This window comes from Coregonus lavaretus, assembly GCF_964263955.1.
Source record: "Coregonus lavaretus genome assembly, chromosome: 11".
In the NCBI taxonomy this organism is placed as follows: Eukaryota; Metazoa; Chordata; class Actinopteri; order Salmoniformes; family Salmonidae; genus Coregonus; species Coregonus lavaretus.
This window is the reverse complement of record NC_139998.1, coordinates 48,224,981-48,243,679: the sequence shown is the minus strand read 5'-3', so window position 1 is coordinate 48,243,679 and position 18,699 is coordinate 48,224,981. Positions and strand designations below refer to the sequence as shown.

The 18,699-nt window shown below is 41.4% G+C and overlaps 1 protein-coding gene across 1 annotated transcript in view; it reads right to left on the bottom strand.

Annotated features, from left to right (window-relative positions):
- LOC311137242 (zinc transporter 7-like) overlaps positions 1–17,466 on the bottom strand; it is a 30,652-nt gene extending 13,186 nt beyond the window's left edge. The window contains exons 1-8 of the mRNA XM_084171625.1: positions 17,306–17,466; positions 16,630–16,731; positions 16,084–16,197; positions 14,604–14,691; positions 14,258–14,390; positions 12,009–12,167; positions 10,625–10,672; positions 9,005–9,140 (exon numbers count right to left, since the gene is read on the bottom strand). Coding sequence (XP_084027751.1) covers positions 9,005–9,140; positions 10,625–10,672; positions 12,009–12,167; positions 14,258–14,390; positions 14,604–14,691; positions 16,084–16,197; positions 16,630–16,731; positions 17,306–17,385 — 860 coding nt within the window. The 5' untranslated portion in view covers positions 17,386–17,466. The remainder of the gene's footprint in view (positions 1–9,004; positions 9,141–10,624; positions 10,673–12,008; positions 12,168–14,257; positions 14,391–14,603; positions 14,692–16,083; positions 16,198–16,629; positions 16,732–17,305) is intronic.
- Between the last annotated feature and the right edge of the window lie 1,233 nt (positions 17,467–18,699).

Genomic DNA, 18,699 nt, shown 5'->3' with positions numbered 1-18,699 from the left:
CGGCAGCGCCTTTTCCATCTCAGGAGGATGAAAAGATTTGGCATGGGCCTTCAGATTCTCAAAAAGTTATACAGCTGCCCCATCGAGAGCATCTTGACTGGCTGCATCACCGCTTGGTATGGCAAAGTGTGGTGCGGACAGCCCAGTACATCACTGGAGCCGAGCTCCCTGCCATCAGGCGGTGTCAGAGGAAGGCCCGAAAAATTGCCAGACTCCAGCCACCCAAGCCATAGACTGTTCACTCTGCTACCGTCCGGGAAACGAGACAGCTTCTACCCCCAAGCCGTAAGACTGCTAAATAGCCAGACTGCTAAATAGCCAGACTGCTAAATAGCCAGACTGCTAAATAGTTAATTAATGGTACCCGAACTATCCGCAATGACTATCTTGCACTGATCCTAGACTTTATAAAAAACATTCACTAGACTTTATAAAAAACACTCACTAGACTTTATAAAAACACTCACTCCCACACAAAATCCTCACACATTCACAAACACTACATAAACCGACACAACACAAACACACATAATTTGCTGCTGCTACTCTGTTCTTTATTTTACTCTTATCATCTATCCTGATGCTTAGTCACTTTGCCCTGCCTTCATCTACATATCTACCTCGGCACATTGATCGGATACTGGCACTCCCTGTATATAGCTCCATTCTTGTGTATTTTATTTTATTCCTCATGTTATTTTCTATTTTATTTTGTATAATTTTTTTTGAACTGCATCGTTGGGATAGGTTCGTAAGCAAGTATTTCACTGTAAAGTCTACACCAGTTGTATTCAGCACATGATAAATACAATGTAATTTATTTTATTAAATTTTAACTAAATGCAATCTATTTGCTTCAAAAATGTTAGTAGGTATATCTAGCTGTCCGATAACACGTTCTGATGGAATGGCTTGTCCTGCACTTCGTAAAAACCCAGAGTGCATTAAGTGAATGTCAAAAAAAGAGCTTGGTTCCTTTCTAAACATAGCAATGTGAACGCAAAGAGGACTCAGACCACAAAATAGGTGAAGTGAACTGGCAAAATAGTTCAAAGGCAAGGCAGTATGAATACAAAGAGAACTGAGTTATTTCGCAATTATTATTTTTTACCCCAGAGTTCACTTTAAAGAGGACTGAAATCGGTTCTTTTAAAGAGGACTATGTAAAAACACCTTTACATTAAAAACTGGAATAGCATTTTCCTTATTTTTTTGTGTTTTTTATTTATTGAGTTTTTACCTTAAATTGTAGCATTCAGCTACTGCCAGCACGTTTGAGGACACAAAAAGTATTTTGTTTAGCTAGCTAGTTTGCTAGCTAACGTTACCTAGCTGTGTAGCCTATATTATAATATGAATGACACTGTATGATAATGTTACTGTACTTTTACATTCTTATGGGAGGTGTTAACGTTCATTATTGATATGCTAACGTTACTTAATCATGAAGCATGTTGTTAATGTTAGTTAGCTAGCTAGCAGGCGTTAGCTGTGTATTGTCAGCTAACGTAATGTTTACAGACAAGAAAATAAACCCTAATTGTCTGCACATGCTTGTGGATTGTTGCATTATTCAAGAGTGTAGCTAATACGGTTTGGTTGTATTATTCAATATTGTAATATATGTTTTAGAAGAAAATTTGCTCTGATTGTTAAATAGTTTGTGCTTACTGGCTACTATGATATTTACGGTCAATTTGAGCTGCAGACCAAAAATGTCGCATTGCCAGTCACAACAAAAGGTAAGGCAAGGTTGTAATGTGAAATGAAAATCTCTTTCACCACTCTGCTCCTCAGACTCTCCATCTCTCGGAGTGGGAATAGGGCCATAGTCATTCACATTTCAGTGAGCCAAATCACCATCCTTTTTTGGGCCGACTCTTTTCTCCGTGTATATCAATGCTCTTGCTGCTGGTGACTCTCAGATCCACCTCTACGCAGACGACACCATTTTGTATACATCTGGCCCTTCATTGGACACTGTGTTAACAAACCTCCAAACGAGCTTCAATGCCATACAACACTCCTTCAGTAGCCTCCAACTGCTCTTAAACACTAGTAAAACTAAATGCATGCTCTTCAATCGAACGCTGCTGGCACCCGCCCACCCGACTAGAATCACTACTCTCGACGGGTCTGACCTAGAGTATGTGGACAACTACAAATACCTAGGTGTCTGGTTAGACTGTAAACTCTCCTTCCAGACTCACATTAAGAATCTCCAATCCAAAGTTAAATCTAGAATCGGCTTCCTATTTCGCAACATAGCCTCCTTCACTCATGCTGCCAAACATGCCCTCGTAAAACTGACTATCCTACCGATCCTTGACTTCGGCGATGTCATTTACAAAATAGCCTCCAACACTCTACTCAGCAAATTGGATGTAGTCTATCACAGTGCCATCCGTTTAGTCTCCAAAGCCCCATACACTACCCACCACTGTGACCTGTACGCTCTTGTTGGCTGGTCCTCACTACATGTTCGTCGTCAAACCCACTGGCTCCAGGCCATCTACAAATCACTGCTAGGCAAATCCCTGCCTTATTTTAGCTCATTGGTCACCATAGCAGCACCCACCCGTAGTCTGCGCTCCAGCAGGTATATCTCACTGGTCATCCCCAAAGCCAACACCTCCTTTGGCCGCCATTCCTTCCAGTTCTCTGCTGCCAATGACTGGAACGAACTGCAAAAATCTCTGAAGCTGGAGACAATTATCTCCCTCACTAACTTTAAGCATCAGTTGTCAGAGCAGCTTACCGATCACTGCACCTGTACACAGCCCATCTGAAATTAGCCCACCCAACTACCTCATCCCTATATTGTTATTTATTTTGCTCTTTTGCACCCCAGTATCTCTATTTGCACATAATCTTGCATTCCAGTGTTAATACTAATTGTAATTATTTTGCACTATAGCCTATTTATTGCCTTACCTCCATAACTTGCTACATTTGCACACACTGTATATATATTTTCTGTTGTATTTTTTTACCCCATTTGTAACTCTGTGTTGTTGTTTTTATCGCACTGCTTTGCTTTATCTTGGCCAGGTCGCAGTTGTAAATGAGAACTTGTTCTCAACTGGCTTACCTGGTTAAATAAAGGTGAAAAAAAAAAAAAAAAAAAAATCCCCAAAGGCCTTGATTAGTGCTTGTATTTACATAGCACGTGCTAATTTATTCACGCCTACCTTATATGGTTTCCAGGCTTTCACCTAGAGTCATTACCCAGCCTTTGCCTGCTTTTCCTCCAGCAGGAAGAGAGGCTCATCAGCCTGGCTCTTGGCCCTACATGGGGTCCCAGCAAACCCACAGCGCCATAGAGAGAGAACCAAGGGGCCTGGAGGGGCCTCTAACCACTGCTCTCCAATCACTAATCACAGGCTGTGCAGACTGTTCCATCTGTCCTCAGCAGCCACCAGGCCTTACATTTTACATTGACATTTTAGTCATTTAGCAGACGCTCTTATCCAGAGTGACTTACAATTAGTGCATTCATCTTAAGATGGCTAGGTGGGACAACATCACAATCGTATCAAGTACATTTTCCCTCAACAAAGTATAGTGCCTTGCAAAAGTATTCATTCCCCTTGGCATTTCTCCTATTTTGTTGCATTACAATCTGTAATTTAAATGGATTTTTATTTGGATTTCATGTAATGGACATACACAAAATAGTCCAAATTGGTGAAGTGAAAAAAAAAAAAAAAAAAGTGTTAAAAAAAATTATAAAAAATAAATAACGGGAAAGTGGCGCGTGCATTAGTATTCACCCCTTTGCTATGAAGCCCCTAAATAAGCTCAATTACCTTCAGAAGTCACATAATTAGTTAAATTTCCCGAGTGGCGCAGTGGTCTAAGGCACTGCATCGCAGTGCTAGCTGTGCCACTAGAGATCCTGGTTTTAATCCAGGCTCTGTCGTAGCCGGCCGCGACCGGGAGACCCATGGGGCGCACAATTGGCCCAGGGTCGTACAGGGTAGGGGAGGGAATGGCCGGCAGGGATGTAGCTCAGTTGGTAGAGCATGGCGTTTGCAACGCCAGGGTTGTGGGTTCGATTCCGATTCCCACGGGGGGCCAGTATGAAAAATTAAATAAAAATAATGTATGTACTCACTAACTGTAAGTCGCTCTGGATAAGAGCGTCTGCTAAATGACTAAAAGGTAAATGTAAATAAAGTCAACCTGTGTGCAATCTAAGTGTCACATGATCTCAGTATATATACACACCTGTTCTGTTGCAGAGTCTGCAACACCACTAAGCAAGGGGCACCACCAAGCAAGCGGCACCATGAAGACCAAAGAGCTCTCCAAACAGGTCAGGGACAAAGTTGTGGAGAAGTACAGCTCAGGGTTGGGTTATAAAAAATATCAGAAACTTTGAACATCCCACAGAGCACCATTAAATCCATTATTAAAAAATAGAATGAATATGGCACTATAACAAACCTGCCAAGAGAGGGCCGCCCACCAAAACTCACAGTCCAGGCAAGGAGGGCATTAATCAGAGAGGCAACAAAGAGACCAAAGACAACCCTGAAGGAGCTGCAAAGCTCCACAGCGGAGATTGGAGTATCTGTCCATAGGACCACTTTAAGCCGTACACTCCACAGAGCAAACACGTTTGGTATTCGCCAAAAGGCATGTGGGAGACTCCCCAAACATATGGAAGAAGGTACTCTGGTCAGATGAGACTAAAATTGAGCTTTTTGGCCATCAAGGAAAACGCCATGTCTGGCGCAAACCCAACACCCCTCATCATCCCGAGAACACCATCCCCACAGTGAAGCATGGTGGTGGCAGCATCATGCTGTGGGGATGTTTTTCCATCGGCAGGGACTGGGAAACTGGTCAGAATTGAAGGACTGATGGATGGAGCTAAATACTGGGAAATTCTTGAGGGAAACCTGTTTCAGTCTTCCAGAGATTTGAAACTGGGACGGAGGTTCACCTTCCAGCAGGACAATGACCCTAAGCATACTGCTAAAGCAACACTTGAGTGGTTTAAGGGGAAACATTTAAATATCTTGGAATGGCCTAGTCAAAGCCCAGACCTCAATCCAATTGAGAATCTGTGGTATGACTTAAAGATTGCTGTACACCAGCGGAACCCATCCAACTTGAAGGCGCTGGAGCGGTTTTGCCTTGAAGAATGGGCAAAGAGGGGTCTGTGCTGCTTGGTCCTGTACAGTTTGTGCAAACGGCAAAGGGTTCTTCCAAGTATGGCCATTCAGGGAGGATGGGGAAGCTGCCCCCCTCCCCTTAAATTGTCCTCCAGCCTCCAAATGTGGTCAGTGTCAGCAAAATAAAACAGAACAACCCACTGTCCTTCTGCCGGCACAATAACAAAGAAGAACTACACTCCATTTCACTGGGTAATCAGAGAACTACACTCCATTTCACTGGGTAATCAGAGAACTACACTCAATTTCACTGGGTAATCAAATAGCAAATGATATCTGTGTGCCAATATTGTATGAATCTTGAATCCCACAATCAATGATGGCCATTCCATTCCTGAGGCGAATATAGGTTACTTCAAGTAATTACACGTTCTCTTTCCAAATCTCTCGCTTTGACTTCTGGAATTAATTCAACACTCTTTCCAGTGCTAAAGCTTTTATCAAGATATCACAATACGAGGCCCCAAAGTAACTTCACATAGAACTTAAAACTTACAGGAAGGTGATTAATCTCAAAACAAAATCAAATATTCACAGCAAAACATGACACATACCAAGGCCCGTGGAAAATGTATCTCCGAACCCGCACAACAATCTGAATGGGGGACAAAATGGCCACAAAGGGGAAATGTTTTCAAATCCCTGGTTGACAGCCTCCCTCCCTCTCTCTCTTTCCATTTTCTCTCATCCAGCCGATTAACAAACACAAGCTCAAACATTCTGAAAATAATAGCCAAAAACCAGCTGCAGATTAGGTGCTTTTACAATGTTGAGATTAACTGTATGGTTTTTAAATCTGTTTATTTTGGGGCCTACATCTGCTTCTCACTGTTTTGTCACATTTAATTGCTCCTCCCCCTTTTTATTCTTCCCTCACTTGTCCCATATCGCACCTGTATTAAAATGTGTCCTTTACAAGCCTCGCTCTTGCTCTGTTCCAAGAAGAAATGCAACATGCTGTAAAATAGGCCTAGGCGGGTTCCTTTGTCCTTACTGTCCAACATGTGAACTGTTAATTTGTTTGCCTTTCACGGATGGCTATCGAGAAAAACTTGAGGAAAAATGCTTTGGCTTAAGTTTCAATGACACAAAACCCCCCTCTGGCAGAGAAAGAAAAGGGGGAGAAATTCACACTCAAGGATGGCTTTGTTCACACATATTTAACGGAACAGTCACAGATTACATTCCAGAGAGGAAGAATTTACTCAAACAGTATGAAATAGAGAACAAGTCTACCAGAGAGGCTGTACTCACTGAGTTTATCATTTGCATAAAGGGGCCCTCTCCCCGACCGCTTTGTCCCTACTGTACAACTTCAGAGGACAGTGGCACACCAAGGAAAATCACCCTAAAACATGAGCAGCAGAGCCACTATGCAGACTACTCATTCCTTTTCCTGCCCTGGGTCTCAAGATTCATTCATTTATTATTTTTATTTATTTTTAGTCATTTAGCAGACGCTCTTATCCAGAGCGACTTACAGGAGCAATTAGGGTTAAGTGCCTTGCTCAAGGGCACATCGACAGATTTTTCATCTAGTCGGCTCGGGGATTAGAACCAGCGACCTTTCGGTTACTGGCACTATGCTCTTAACCACTAAGCTACCTGCCGCCCTACATTCAAGTCCATTCCTCACCAAATAAATCTTATTCGAGCCTCTGGACTTCAGCAGTTTAGCAATTCCATCAATCACTGGGTAACAAAATATGAAAAGCAAGATATATTATTAAAAAAGATGCCAAAATGTCACCTCTCCCAGGGCCATACGCTGTCTAAAAGTTGGGCTACAGCAACTTACACTGTCTCTGTTGGGAATCAAGGAAAAATGATGTTGGGCTGAAACCTGATGTAATGTTGACTTCAGCTCCCTAAGTCAGATATAGGCTACACAGAACTTCCCAATCAATGCTGGGCAGCTTTAGGGCTGGGTTCAATCCGTATTGCTGAAGATCTGTGTTAAAATGTAAAGGTCATTTCCGATTGAGCCGACATATGCAGCATTTACTGTGAATGCAGTCTCCGCGAACGAGGGAACACTAAATTTAAATCGAGCTATAACACGGATCTTCCGCAATACTTCAGCGATACGGATTGAATCCAACCCTTTGTGTTCAGAACATGAATCTTACACAGCATAAACAAGTCTACTTGGCAGCATCTTGGCAGTAAATGTTTGAAGAACGCTACAAAGCAGGACAGAGAATGATTTCTGGGATGCCATATGTTCTGGGAGACACAAAGACACCTTACAGTGAAGGTGGCAGCGTTTGAGAAAGATGAACAGCGGCCAGTTTGAAGCAGTGCGACAACATGCCTGAATGCATGCAGGCCTTCTCTGTCATTTCATCTTGTTCTGCAGCACCAGGAGCAGTGGGTCTACGGTGAAGACTGATCCACCACTAAAGAGTAGGGACGGGACGACACCAGTATCGCGATACTCGTTAGTATCGTGGCAGGGAAACCAAACACAAAACAAATTTGACTTCTTTAGGAAAACAGCCCTAATTTTGGAAACAAAACTTCATCATGTTGTCATCCAGAGTCAAATGTATTTATTTTGCAACCTATAGCACACAATATTTTACATACAGCAGGTTTTTAAAGGACTGTTGGATTCTAGCTTGAAATGTACTTATTCATGTTAACATACTAGAACTTATTGATTACTTTACATGTATAAGGAATGTATATGTTGGGGTCAATGAAGGATGGATAGGAAATTAGGGGAATTAAAAGTTACTGAGTGAGACAAGGGGAAATACAGAAAGTTAATATTCTGTTTCTAAGGAGGGAGGCAAAGGGCAACAGTCTAGTTTCAATTCCTGATAAGGCAGGCCATCTGTGGAACTATGGAGGAGCGAGGAATTCGGCTCGAGGTCATGTCAACAGTTGAATTGAGGAGAAACCTCTGGGAGGGGGGCCAGAGGGGCCCACCACAACGACCCTCCTACTACAGTCCTATCTCACACAAACATACATACATTTCACGCCCACAAAGGTTCTAGCATCAGTTAGGGCCATGACTACACCAGTGAGAGGAACCAATTAAGTTCCTGACTAGCTACAGAGATGTTTTGGCTGTCTAGATGTGTAAGGAGTTGACCCCGCCTAGTAGGAGGGTATAAATATATGTGTTTGTGTAATCATGCTTTGTCTTTGCAGCTGTATGACCCAGTGGGTGAATAAACTTTTGAGCTTTTTGTAGTCGTCCATTTGAGTTTTTACTCTGTTTGTTCAGAACCTAACAGGACCAAAGAGTTTGGTCTGCTTCGTGTTTTCATTTTAGCCACTGAAAAAACATCGTAATACTGGTATCAGCACAGCCCTACTAACGACATTTAGCTGAATACGAATACCTATATTCAATGTCATGGGAGAAGCCAGTGTGCAATATTCCTTGGGTTCGGCTCTACTTGTGGAGCAATCAATGGATGGGGATTCTTGTGAAATTTCTCTGGAGTTCTCTGTTGTTACCATGGCAAGGCGAAAACAATCAAAGTGAACAACACTAATCACAACTATTGGGCCATGTTTTAAGAAGTGTTTGCACTAGTGCAAAAATCAAACAAAGAAAGGTTATATAACCTAAAGGTAAGAGAAGGTCTGTCCTGGTTTGAGCTGTACTTAAGGTATTTTATTCCATCCTGAAGATAACTCTTCCAAACTGTACTGGTGAAAACCCTTTCTAAATCTAGCCCTGGGTGTGTGCTACTTTCCTGCAGAAGTTTGACGATGGCTTTCAAGTTTCTCTTTTACGGGAATATCTGTAAAATGAGTGTGTGACCTGTTGGGAATTGTACTACTGTGTACGGTCATCTCACCTGACTCCGATGAGAATGGAGATGCACATGGAGCAGATGGGGTCAGCGATCATCAGGTCATACTTCTGCATCAGGATGGCTGAGATGATCACTCCCACGCTGCCCAGAGTGTCGGCTACGATATGTAAAAACACCCCTGCAAAACAAGATTGGTTGTCATAAGTATTTCATATCATCCTTATCTACAAATAATTTGAAGTCTGTACAAGTCCCGCAAGCAACACAGGGCAGAAGTTAAAAAAAAAACGTACTTTTTAACATTCATGCTCAAGACATAAGTATTCCGACTTTGGAAATCAAGCCACTGTAAGAAAGCGGTCAAAGACTTTCATTTTTTAACCCAGTTGAGCAGGAGGTTGATTTGTACTGTATGTAAGGCGCAGCTCTGATTCTGCTGTAAGAGCGCTGGACTCTCTTCCCTTGACTCTGGGCTGACATTTTTATAGGCTAAGACAGTGAAATCATATTAATTGCTGCACAAAAAGGTTTTAGCCTCAAAACCTTTTCCAGGTGTTTAAAGGGGCACTTCAACCAACAATGATAATTTGCTATTTTTTTTATTTTTTATTTCACCTTTATTTAACCAGGTAAGCCAGTTGAGAACAGGTTCTCATTTACAACTGCGACCTGGCCAAGATAAAGCAAAGTAGTGCAATACTGGTAGTGCTACTGTGCCTATAACCTATATTTTTAATTTGGGGCATTTTCTGAAGCCCAATCTAGTACTGCAATTGCACAGGAGGCATAATATTACAGTGACACAGGACCTTTGATGTGGCAAGGTTTTAGATTTTTGGTGAAAACTGAAGATGAAAAGGAATGTTGGAGGAATTCATTCCATGCCAAAAGTACTGTGCACTTTGTGAAGGGAAAACACAGTGCTTGACAAGATATATCAACCAACCTCCTGGGATAGACTAGCTTCATAACAATTAAACCCAAAGCAGAGGAAAAGTCCTCAACCAATGGCTAAACAAGGACAGGGGTTAAGTCACCTTTTGCACTGTCACCTCCCCCTTTTATTTCTCCCCTCCCCCTCCAGAGCCCCCTTTGCCACCCCAACTTCTGTGTGGGCCCAGTGTTTACCCTGAGTAGGCCTCCCAAAGGCCCCATTCTTTCTCACTCTTCATTTCTCTCTATGTGCTTGGTGAAAGGGACAAACTACTTTCACTTTTCAGCCCTTTCCCATAGAAGCCTGGACAAAGCGATTTAAAGTGACAGTGCTCCTGGATTCTTTCTCAGATGTAATTGGTGCCTTGAATGTTCCCCCACCAACGTCCCATATAATCTCTCACCATTTCAAATGTGTTGGCTGCGATGTTAGAAATACAATCAAACAGATAGGCCTACAAAAAACCTTACATCTATGTATAAAAGGGAGATATCAAATTGAGACAACACATATTCTTCTCTTGAACTGGATGAAAATTCATGACTACAATCTCTCACACGACATTATCGCCCATTATGGAGGTGACGGATGGTGGTGTACCGACGTAAGCACATATTTTAAGTTTAAAAAAAATAATAATTCTGTGCGCAGTATACATATAATAAGTGAACAAATATGAGTAAATTGCTGGATTATGCTATGCATCAAGTCATTTCAATGTTCAGTACCTTGCAAAATCTGTTTGCTGGAGCCCTTGCCTGGTGTGTGCAGTTCATCTGGAATAAATAAATACATGCATTAAATACAGCAGACAATTAGTATTAACTATAGAAAAAAGGGCGAACAACATGAGATTTACAACAGCATTTCAACTGCCTGCATAGGTTCAGCGAGATGTCTGCTGGGACACAATATATATTTTTTATTTAACCTTTATTTAACCAGGAAAAGCCCATTGAGACCCAGTCTATTTTTCAAGGGAGACATGGCCAAGAAGGCAACAACAATGAATACATTACAGAATTAAAACATACAACAATACACAAACACATACATAATAAATGCCATTTAGCAGACGCTTTTATCCAAAGCGACTTCCAGTCATTATGTATGGGTGGTCCCGGGAATGGAAACCCACAACCCTGGCGGAGCAAGCGTCATGCTCTACCAACGGAGCCATACAGAACCATGACTGAAAGGTGAGTGAAGTGCTGCCACATACGCTTAAAGTGCCAGCTCACATGTCAAACTGTGTACCAAGCAAAGACTGATTGTGGTAAAAGTGACAGACAACAGTGAGTGAACCGTCAATAATTGCTCACACTGAACAATCTAATAAACAGCTCCCTTGCCCCTACATCTTTGAGTCCCGCTTGTAGAGCTGACAGGATTTGGAAGGTATCAGCAATGAGGCAATAGTGCCCCCTAGCGTTGTAGGCAAAGAGTAATTTTCAGCTAGAGGGCCACTAATTCATTGTGTACAGAGCTTTGAAAGCACAATCTGCAGTTCAAACAATAACAAAGCGACTGATTAGGTAAATAGCTGAGGTATGGGGCTGGAAAAATGTGACCACTCAAATTCATAGACAGCTAAGGATGAAAGGACTGACCATCCATGGTAGCAAAATTATAGTTTTAACCATGTTGAGGCTATACAGTGTTTGTTTACAATTGTGTTGTTTACAAGCAAAGGGGTAAAACAAGCTAATATTTGGGGTACGACAGTTGAACTAAGCTCACGAAGCATTTATAAGTTACACTCCAAGAATCATTGGGTATCATGAATTTAAAAAGTCCAGAAACGGATGTAGCAACCCATATTGCCCCTTTAATGAGCAATCAACAAAGACCTGGGTAGGAATTGATTTGGGATTGGACCCCTAAATAATGCCAACACATTGAGAAGCAGAAAACTCATTAAAATGCTGGTTGCTGCATATTCATACACTGCATATTCACTCTCCTCAAATGTTTTGTGTATTTACCTAAATGGGGTTAAAACATTGCAACCCACTGAAATAACTACCAAGTCTAGAACAAGAGACAGGATAATTATTTCACACTGCATTACAGGCATTCTGTTTTCTGTGCCAGAAGGTGTTGTGGTCTCACCGTGGCAGTGGGGATCATCGTGGGAGTGGCCGTGCCCTCCGTGGCTGTGCCCGTCTCCATGGCTGTGCCCATCTCCGTGTTTGGACTCGTGCCCATGCCCCCCATGGCTGTGTCCGTGACCCGCACTGCCATTAAACAAAGAGTGGCTGTGGCCGTGACCTGCAGAGATAGAAGACACAGATTATTATCATTATTACTATTGTTACTATTACTGAAGTGGCCCAGTTTATTCTTGTGCACAAACACCTACAGCTAAATCTGTGTCAGGAGGAAAACATTCTACTGAACATGAAAGGTGAATGAGAATACACTTGGCCTTGGTGCTCTTCTATTCAGGGTGCTCCCTGCTTGAGGAAAGTGTTCAGCTAATTAACCTGACCAAAGCCATACTAGAGTAAATCTCCTCGGAGAGACAGAAGAACGGAACCAAAGAAGGTGGAGTGAAGGTGAGCACCAGAAGCAGCAATGATGTTTGCTGAACGGTGGAGTGAATGAATGGCCATTGCAGAGGACGTAGGCAGGGCAAACCCATTTTGGTGATTTCTGGTATATCATCAAAATAAAATAGCAGCAGGTTTTTGGACAGCAGTTTATACCTGATTAAGTACAATACCAATGGAAATTAATGTTGAAAGTTCCATTTATATTCCTAAAACTGAAAATTATGCTATCGCTGCTTCCTGTTGACAAGGCATCTAGATAAATATCAGGTTTGAATGAGTCCAAATCAATAACCAATATGCAGAAACAGTTTGTGATTTATTGAAAACATAAACTGTACTATCTACACATACATGTGCAACAATAGTAATCATATTACTAGCATTTTTTATTTTATTTTTACAAGCACCTTATAAAACTGCACACACACAAAAAAATGGTTGTTTTGACAAGTGGCAACAAATCACCGATATTGATTAGGGGGGGGGGGGGGGGGGAACAGGTTGAATGCTGTTGAAAATAACAACATCTAATGGAAACTGGAGATGTTTTTTTACATCACTGTTTAGAGAACAACCTGCAGAAGACAGTCAGCTACACTTTGGAGTGATGCATTTGGATTTGGGGGTCGCCAAAACGGAAAGATATCACGTTGAAATCAATTGCGCAAGAGGGGGAGATGAGGTTGCACGTCCTGTTAAAACTAACACAGCTCAAAAACCACATGGATTGTAGAAGAAAGCTAGCTACATTTTGATTGTGTTGCCTTTTGATTCAAGTGGGTCGCTAATGTGGTAAGTGTAACAAAACACCTTTTTTGTTAATCACTTCTATCAATATAACACAGAAATCAATAGCACGGGGGGGGGGGGCAATGTTTGTGGTGTAGCGCTGTTTAAACTAACACTATTCAAAGGCCACAGGGAAACTTGGAATAACCTATACATGGTTGGTTAGATGAGAACTTGTAGAAGGCTTATATCTAGATTTTGGAATGTTGGATGTTGATTTCGGGAGGCTGCCATCACGGAAAAGGGAACAGACCATTTTTTCTGTTAGTTAACTTAAACAAATCACAACGCGGCATAGGATATCAACAGTGACAACGGTTGGCTGCTATTTAAGTGATAGTTTGATTGTCAAATCCATGTATTGTTGTGTGGCTAGTGACTTTTCTAGATGGACCAGCCCAAACTTTTGGTACCATTTCATTAACGCGTTTTAAGTCCTGCGCATCCCGGCACGTGACAAAATCAATGGCACAAAACCAAAGATATTGATCTGTTTTAAGCAATCAATCTTATGTCATCGTGATGACTGTAAACTGTTATACTAACATCACCAATCTGAGGTAAAACAGGTAATTCCACTACATTTTATGGGGAGAAAATTCAAGCTTGTGTAAGTTAGTAACACAAACTGTCCACATTAGGGAAATTAGCACAATATAGAATAATTTAATCTGGCAAAAGAATTAGGGACTTGGGAAAGAGAGAGAGGTACTTGGGAGAGAAAGAGTAGAGAGAAAGCCAAACAAGTGAGCCTTGGGAGGATTTGAGTGAACAACTTGGGGGACCGCCAAGTAAAGGAACCTTAGGGGGAAAAGGCAAATCACCTCATGGCTCCACCCCAATACTATTTGCTTTTAGACCTAGCATAGAAGCGCAAGGTGGAAGTACAGGAACATTGAAGAGAGAAATGATCAGGAAAGGAGTGACCACTTGGCAGAGTGTGAGGATTAGGGGAACATGTAGTGATATGGAGGTGTAAAGTGACACTGGAGAGAGAGAGGGATGTCCTGGTCTTACCTTCATCCCCTCCGTGAGAGTGGCCGTGGCCCCCGTGCTGGAACACAAAGATACCCACCAGGTTGACCAGCAACCCAGCGACGGACACGGGTAGCAGGCGATCGTGATTCACGTGTGGCGGCTCCAAAGCCCTCTGTCAGAAGCAGCAGGAGACAAGACCAGTCAAACAACATCACAATGATGTTATTCAGAATTGATCATCTTAAATAAAAGGTAGATACAATTGTCAATTTGAGTTAAATCACATTGTCCGGTATTGTCCAAGCACTAGGCCCATGAAAATAATTCTAAATCAACCTGGTTTCATTATGTTATATGATGAAAATGATTGTGTTCTGTGGCATACCTCTACGCCTTCTGAGAAAATGAAGAAGGCAGTGAAGATGAGGAACAGGCCATTCACAAACCCCGCCAACACCTCCGCCCTCACATACCTGAAAAACACAACAGATGACAAGAATGAGAACAGTACACACAGGTAAACAATAAAGGCTAATCACCTATCCAAATACCAATGGGATTTAAAACAGCTGCACCACCTTTGTTACCTGAGTAGCAATACACACATCCAAATGTGTACTGAAGGTAGGGCTGTGAGTCATGGAATTTTGGATGACTTATTTGTCAGTCAAATGACCACCGTTATAATCGTTCGTATAGTAAAAAAAAGAAAGAAAAGGGCAGCACATTTTCTCCTCCGCTCCTAATGGTCAGTGTGCCCTGTTTTTGGTAAGCCATTGGCTGCATGCATTTCATGATACTCGTTTGTGACAAACCCTTGCTGAAACAAGGAGCAACAAAGTTTCATGTTACCATGGAAATGGAAACTTCCAGCTTCAGCAGTCTTCAGTCAGCTGTTTGTTCACAACATTCTAAAACAGGCTAGCTTTGTCTCCGCTCCTCTCATCTTATATCAGCTGTTATATGTGAACCAGGCTTACTTTTACTTGACTGCTTTTGGGTAGAGTTTGTCGACTTAAAAATGAAGTTAATAAAACATTTTTAAAAACGGTTATGACTGTTATTTTACTTTCATCACAGTCTTCATCCATAATCATCGGTTACACGATTATACAATTACCGTGACAGCCCAAGTGAAGGTGCAAATTCTGTCAAAGAACGCTTTAGTGCTCACCAGGAGGATTGGCTAACTTGGATATCAATAAAGGCATTAGATCAAAAATAATGCAGGTAACCGTATACGCTTGGAAAGTGGCGACGTCACAAACGTCAACATGGAAACATTAGCAGACACACCTTATCAGTTAGAGGCAGCGTAACCTTTGTAACTATTATCAACGACTGCTCTTCTCTTTTATTCACCTGAAAATATCCTTTCCATAATAGTGACGAGGATGGGATGCAAAGGCTTTTAGCCGCTTTCGTCGAGAAGCTTCAGAATCAGCTCTCTGGAGGGGAGTCAAACATAAGTACTCCTCTTTTGTGGAACCTTCTGTGGTTTCTCTCACTGAGGGGTTGACTTCCCTTGGTATCTAAAGAGTACCACTGAATTTCAGTGAAAAGGCCTTGTTGTGTTGTCAAGAAATAACCTTGGTTTCATTAAAGTCGACTTGGTTAATGTGATACCGGTATCAGACACTTCTGGAGACGTACGACAGTGTAGTCTGTTGGTACGGGGTCTGCAGAGTGGAAAAGCCTCAAGGGTGGAGGCGCAGCACTGAATACGCGGGGGACTGGTACGTGAGTGCTCGTATACATCAATTAAAACATCTTAAAAACGCCTTTCGATACTGCTATAGCAAAAGATCAAACCACCCACGGGCCATATGTTTGACACCCCTGGTCTACATTGATCGCATACGTACCCATATGAGAAGGAGTCATTCGACCTCCACCTGGAGATCACTGAGGCTGCAAGTCCGGCTAAAAGTGCAGTGCAGTCGAAGAACATGTGAAAGGAATCTGATATCAAACCTAAACTGAGAGGACAATAAAACAGACCTTTTATGAATGACTAAGTAATGGCTGATAAAACAATATATTTATTCTTGCACATATTAGTTTTAGCTAGTTACTTGTCTATGGAAAGACATACATTTTATGATAGTGACATTTGAACACTAGCCTGGTGGACCAGACAGATAATCAGCTGGTTCCAGGCAATTTGAACACGTTGCAGGTAGGATGTCCTGGCAGAAATTAATGAACAAACAGATGTCAAGCTGAATAGACATTTTAATACACAGGGGAATAGCAATTTTCTCTAACTACCTAAAAAATATATAGTTTGTGGTGCATTCCCACTGATAGGGGCAGTGCAAGCAACGGCTATGGCACAATACTTTGACATACGTGGCACATCCTGAAATAAGAGTTGCGTGTGTTTCGATTGATATACGGTCAGAACTTACCTGTTACTCCATATGCCGTACGATAATTCCACAAAAGCAAAGGACAGATTCAGACAGAGAAAGAAAAACAAATTGCGTGATGTTTTATCAGATAGGATTGATCTGAAAAATAAGAAATTGCACTGAGTTAGAATCCCAGCTGATGAAAGCCGCAAGCTAGCCATGCGCTAATCACAACAGTCGAGCATATTGCTGGTATATCAGTTTATGAATGAATAGTAGCTATGTCAAATATTGTATCAATTTTGCTGTACAAACATGTTGACCGCACACAAATATTGAATATTATACAACCCCTCTAGGTTAGATAATTGAGTTACTACTAGATAGTTAAGTAAATCGGAAGTAGCTAACTTCCAGCTGTGTTGGCTAGAAATTCATTCCTGCATCTGATGTTAGCTAGCCAGCTACTGTATCCTAGGCATATTTTTGTCTATGTAGCTAGTTAGCTGGAAACAAATATCTCTCTCGTCAGCAACCAATGTGGATGGTAAATTAGCTACGCTAGCTAACAAGTCCATTCTGTTTCAGGAAGCTAACGTTAGCTTACTAACTAGGTAGCTACAGCATCATCTATGGCATAATTTTCAGATATCTGAATTGGCATAGATTCAAAATAGCTAGCTAACTAAAACATAAAACGACAGTACGAACACAAACAAACACGACAATTTACCTGAACCATCCTGAAATCTTGGCGAGGAGGTTGAATTTGGCTGGCTTGTACTCGTCGTCTTTTATACATAATGGTAACATTTTAGCAGTCCCAGATTGTGGCAAACTAGCTAGCGACTGTTGGTTTGTGCTGCAACCACCAACTCAGCTCCTTGCCAAGGAAATGAGACATGCATCCGGTCAATAGAGGGCACTCGCGCTGCCAAATATTTTTTAGTAGGTAGTAGGGACCATGATACAGGTCAAATAGATTAATAAGGTGGATAGGTTTTGAGATATATTCTAAAATAAAGCCAATTATATGTTGTTGTATGGACACAGTAGCCTATCCTATATTCAGGGGTTATGTTCCCCATCAGATACTACTGCTACCCAGAATCCTTCATTGGAATAGAAGGCTCTGCTGCTCCCCATCATATAGATATCATCCCAACTTTCACCATCACATCAGAAACTGTTCTTAACCCTGAGTAGGCTACATTACCCTGATTGCACAATAGTGCTTACAAATGCAATGTCATTACAAAAACGAATAAAAAATGTGTTTATCCTGTGTCGCACAGTAATTTCTGATTTAATTCAACAAAATAATACATTTACTGTAATATAAATGAAAAACACAAAACATACATTTTAGTCATTTGGCAGACGCTTTTATCCAGAGCGATTTACAGGAGCAATTAGGGTTAAGTGCCTTGCTCAAGGGCACATCGACAGATTTTTCACCTAGTCGGCTCGGGGATTAGAACCAGCGAGCTTTCGGTTATTGGCTCAACGCTCTTAACCACTAAGCTACCTGCCGCTACTCAAGGAAGTTTATAATGCACATTTCCCAAATAAACTGTAAAATGGAACAAGGTTTACTTGAGTTCCTCATTTAACAACCTAGTATTAAGAAAGGTTGACAAAATTCCAACTTATTTCACAGTTTTCCATTATAGGAAAAACATATAGGCTACCCTATGTCATTTTTTCATATAATAGTAGAAAACTGAAATAAGTGTTTGTCAACTTTTGTTATGATCGGAAATGTATTTTAAAAAATTAGGCCCTCAATAATGTAATGCAATTTTGTTAAACGTTAGACTGAGTTTACTAAAAGAAAGGTACAACATGCAATATGAATAATCTGCCAATGTATTTCTCTTTTTTGACCACTAGATACCCCCCAAGCTCTGGATAAGCAAGCTAGACCCCATTGCTGGCGATGGCATGAAATCTACATTGCTGTTTAGGCTGTTGAATAAGAACGGCTGACAAAAATTATAGCCAGTATTTTTAGAAAACATAATTAATATTGGCTATAAATAATAGGACTGCAAACACTACAAAATATTGATTCTTCCACTGTGAGAATAGTGCTGCAAGTGCATCTATATAGCCATTTCCTGCTCT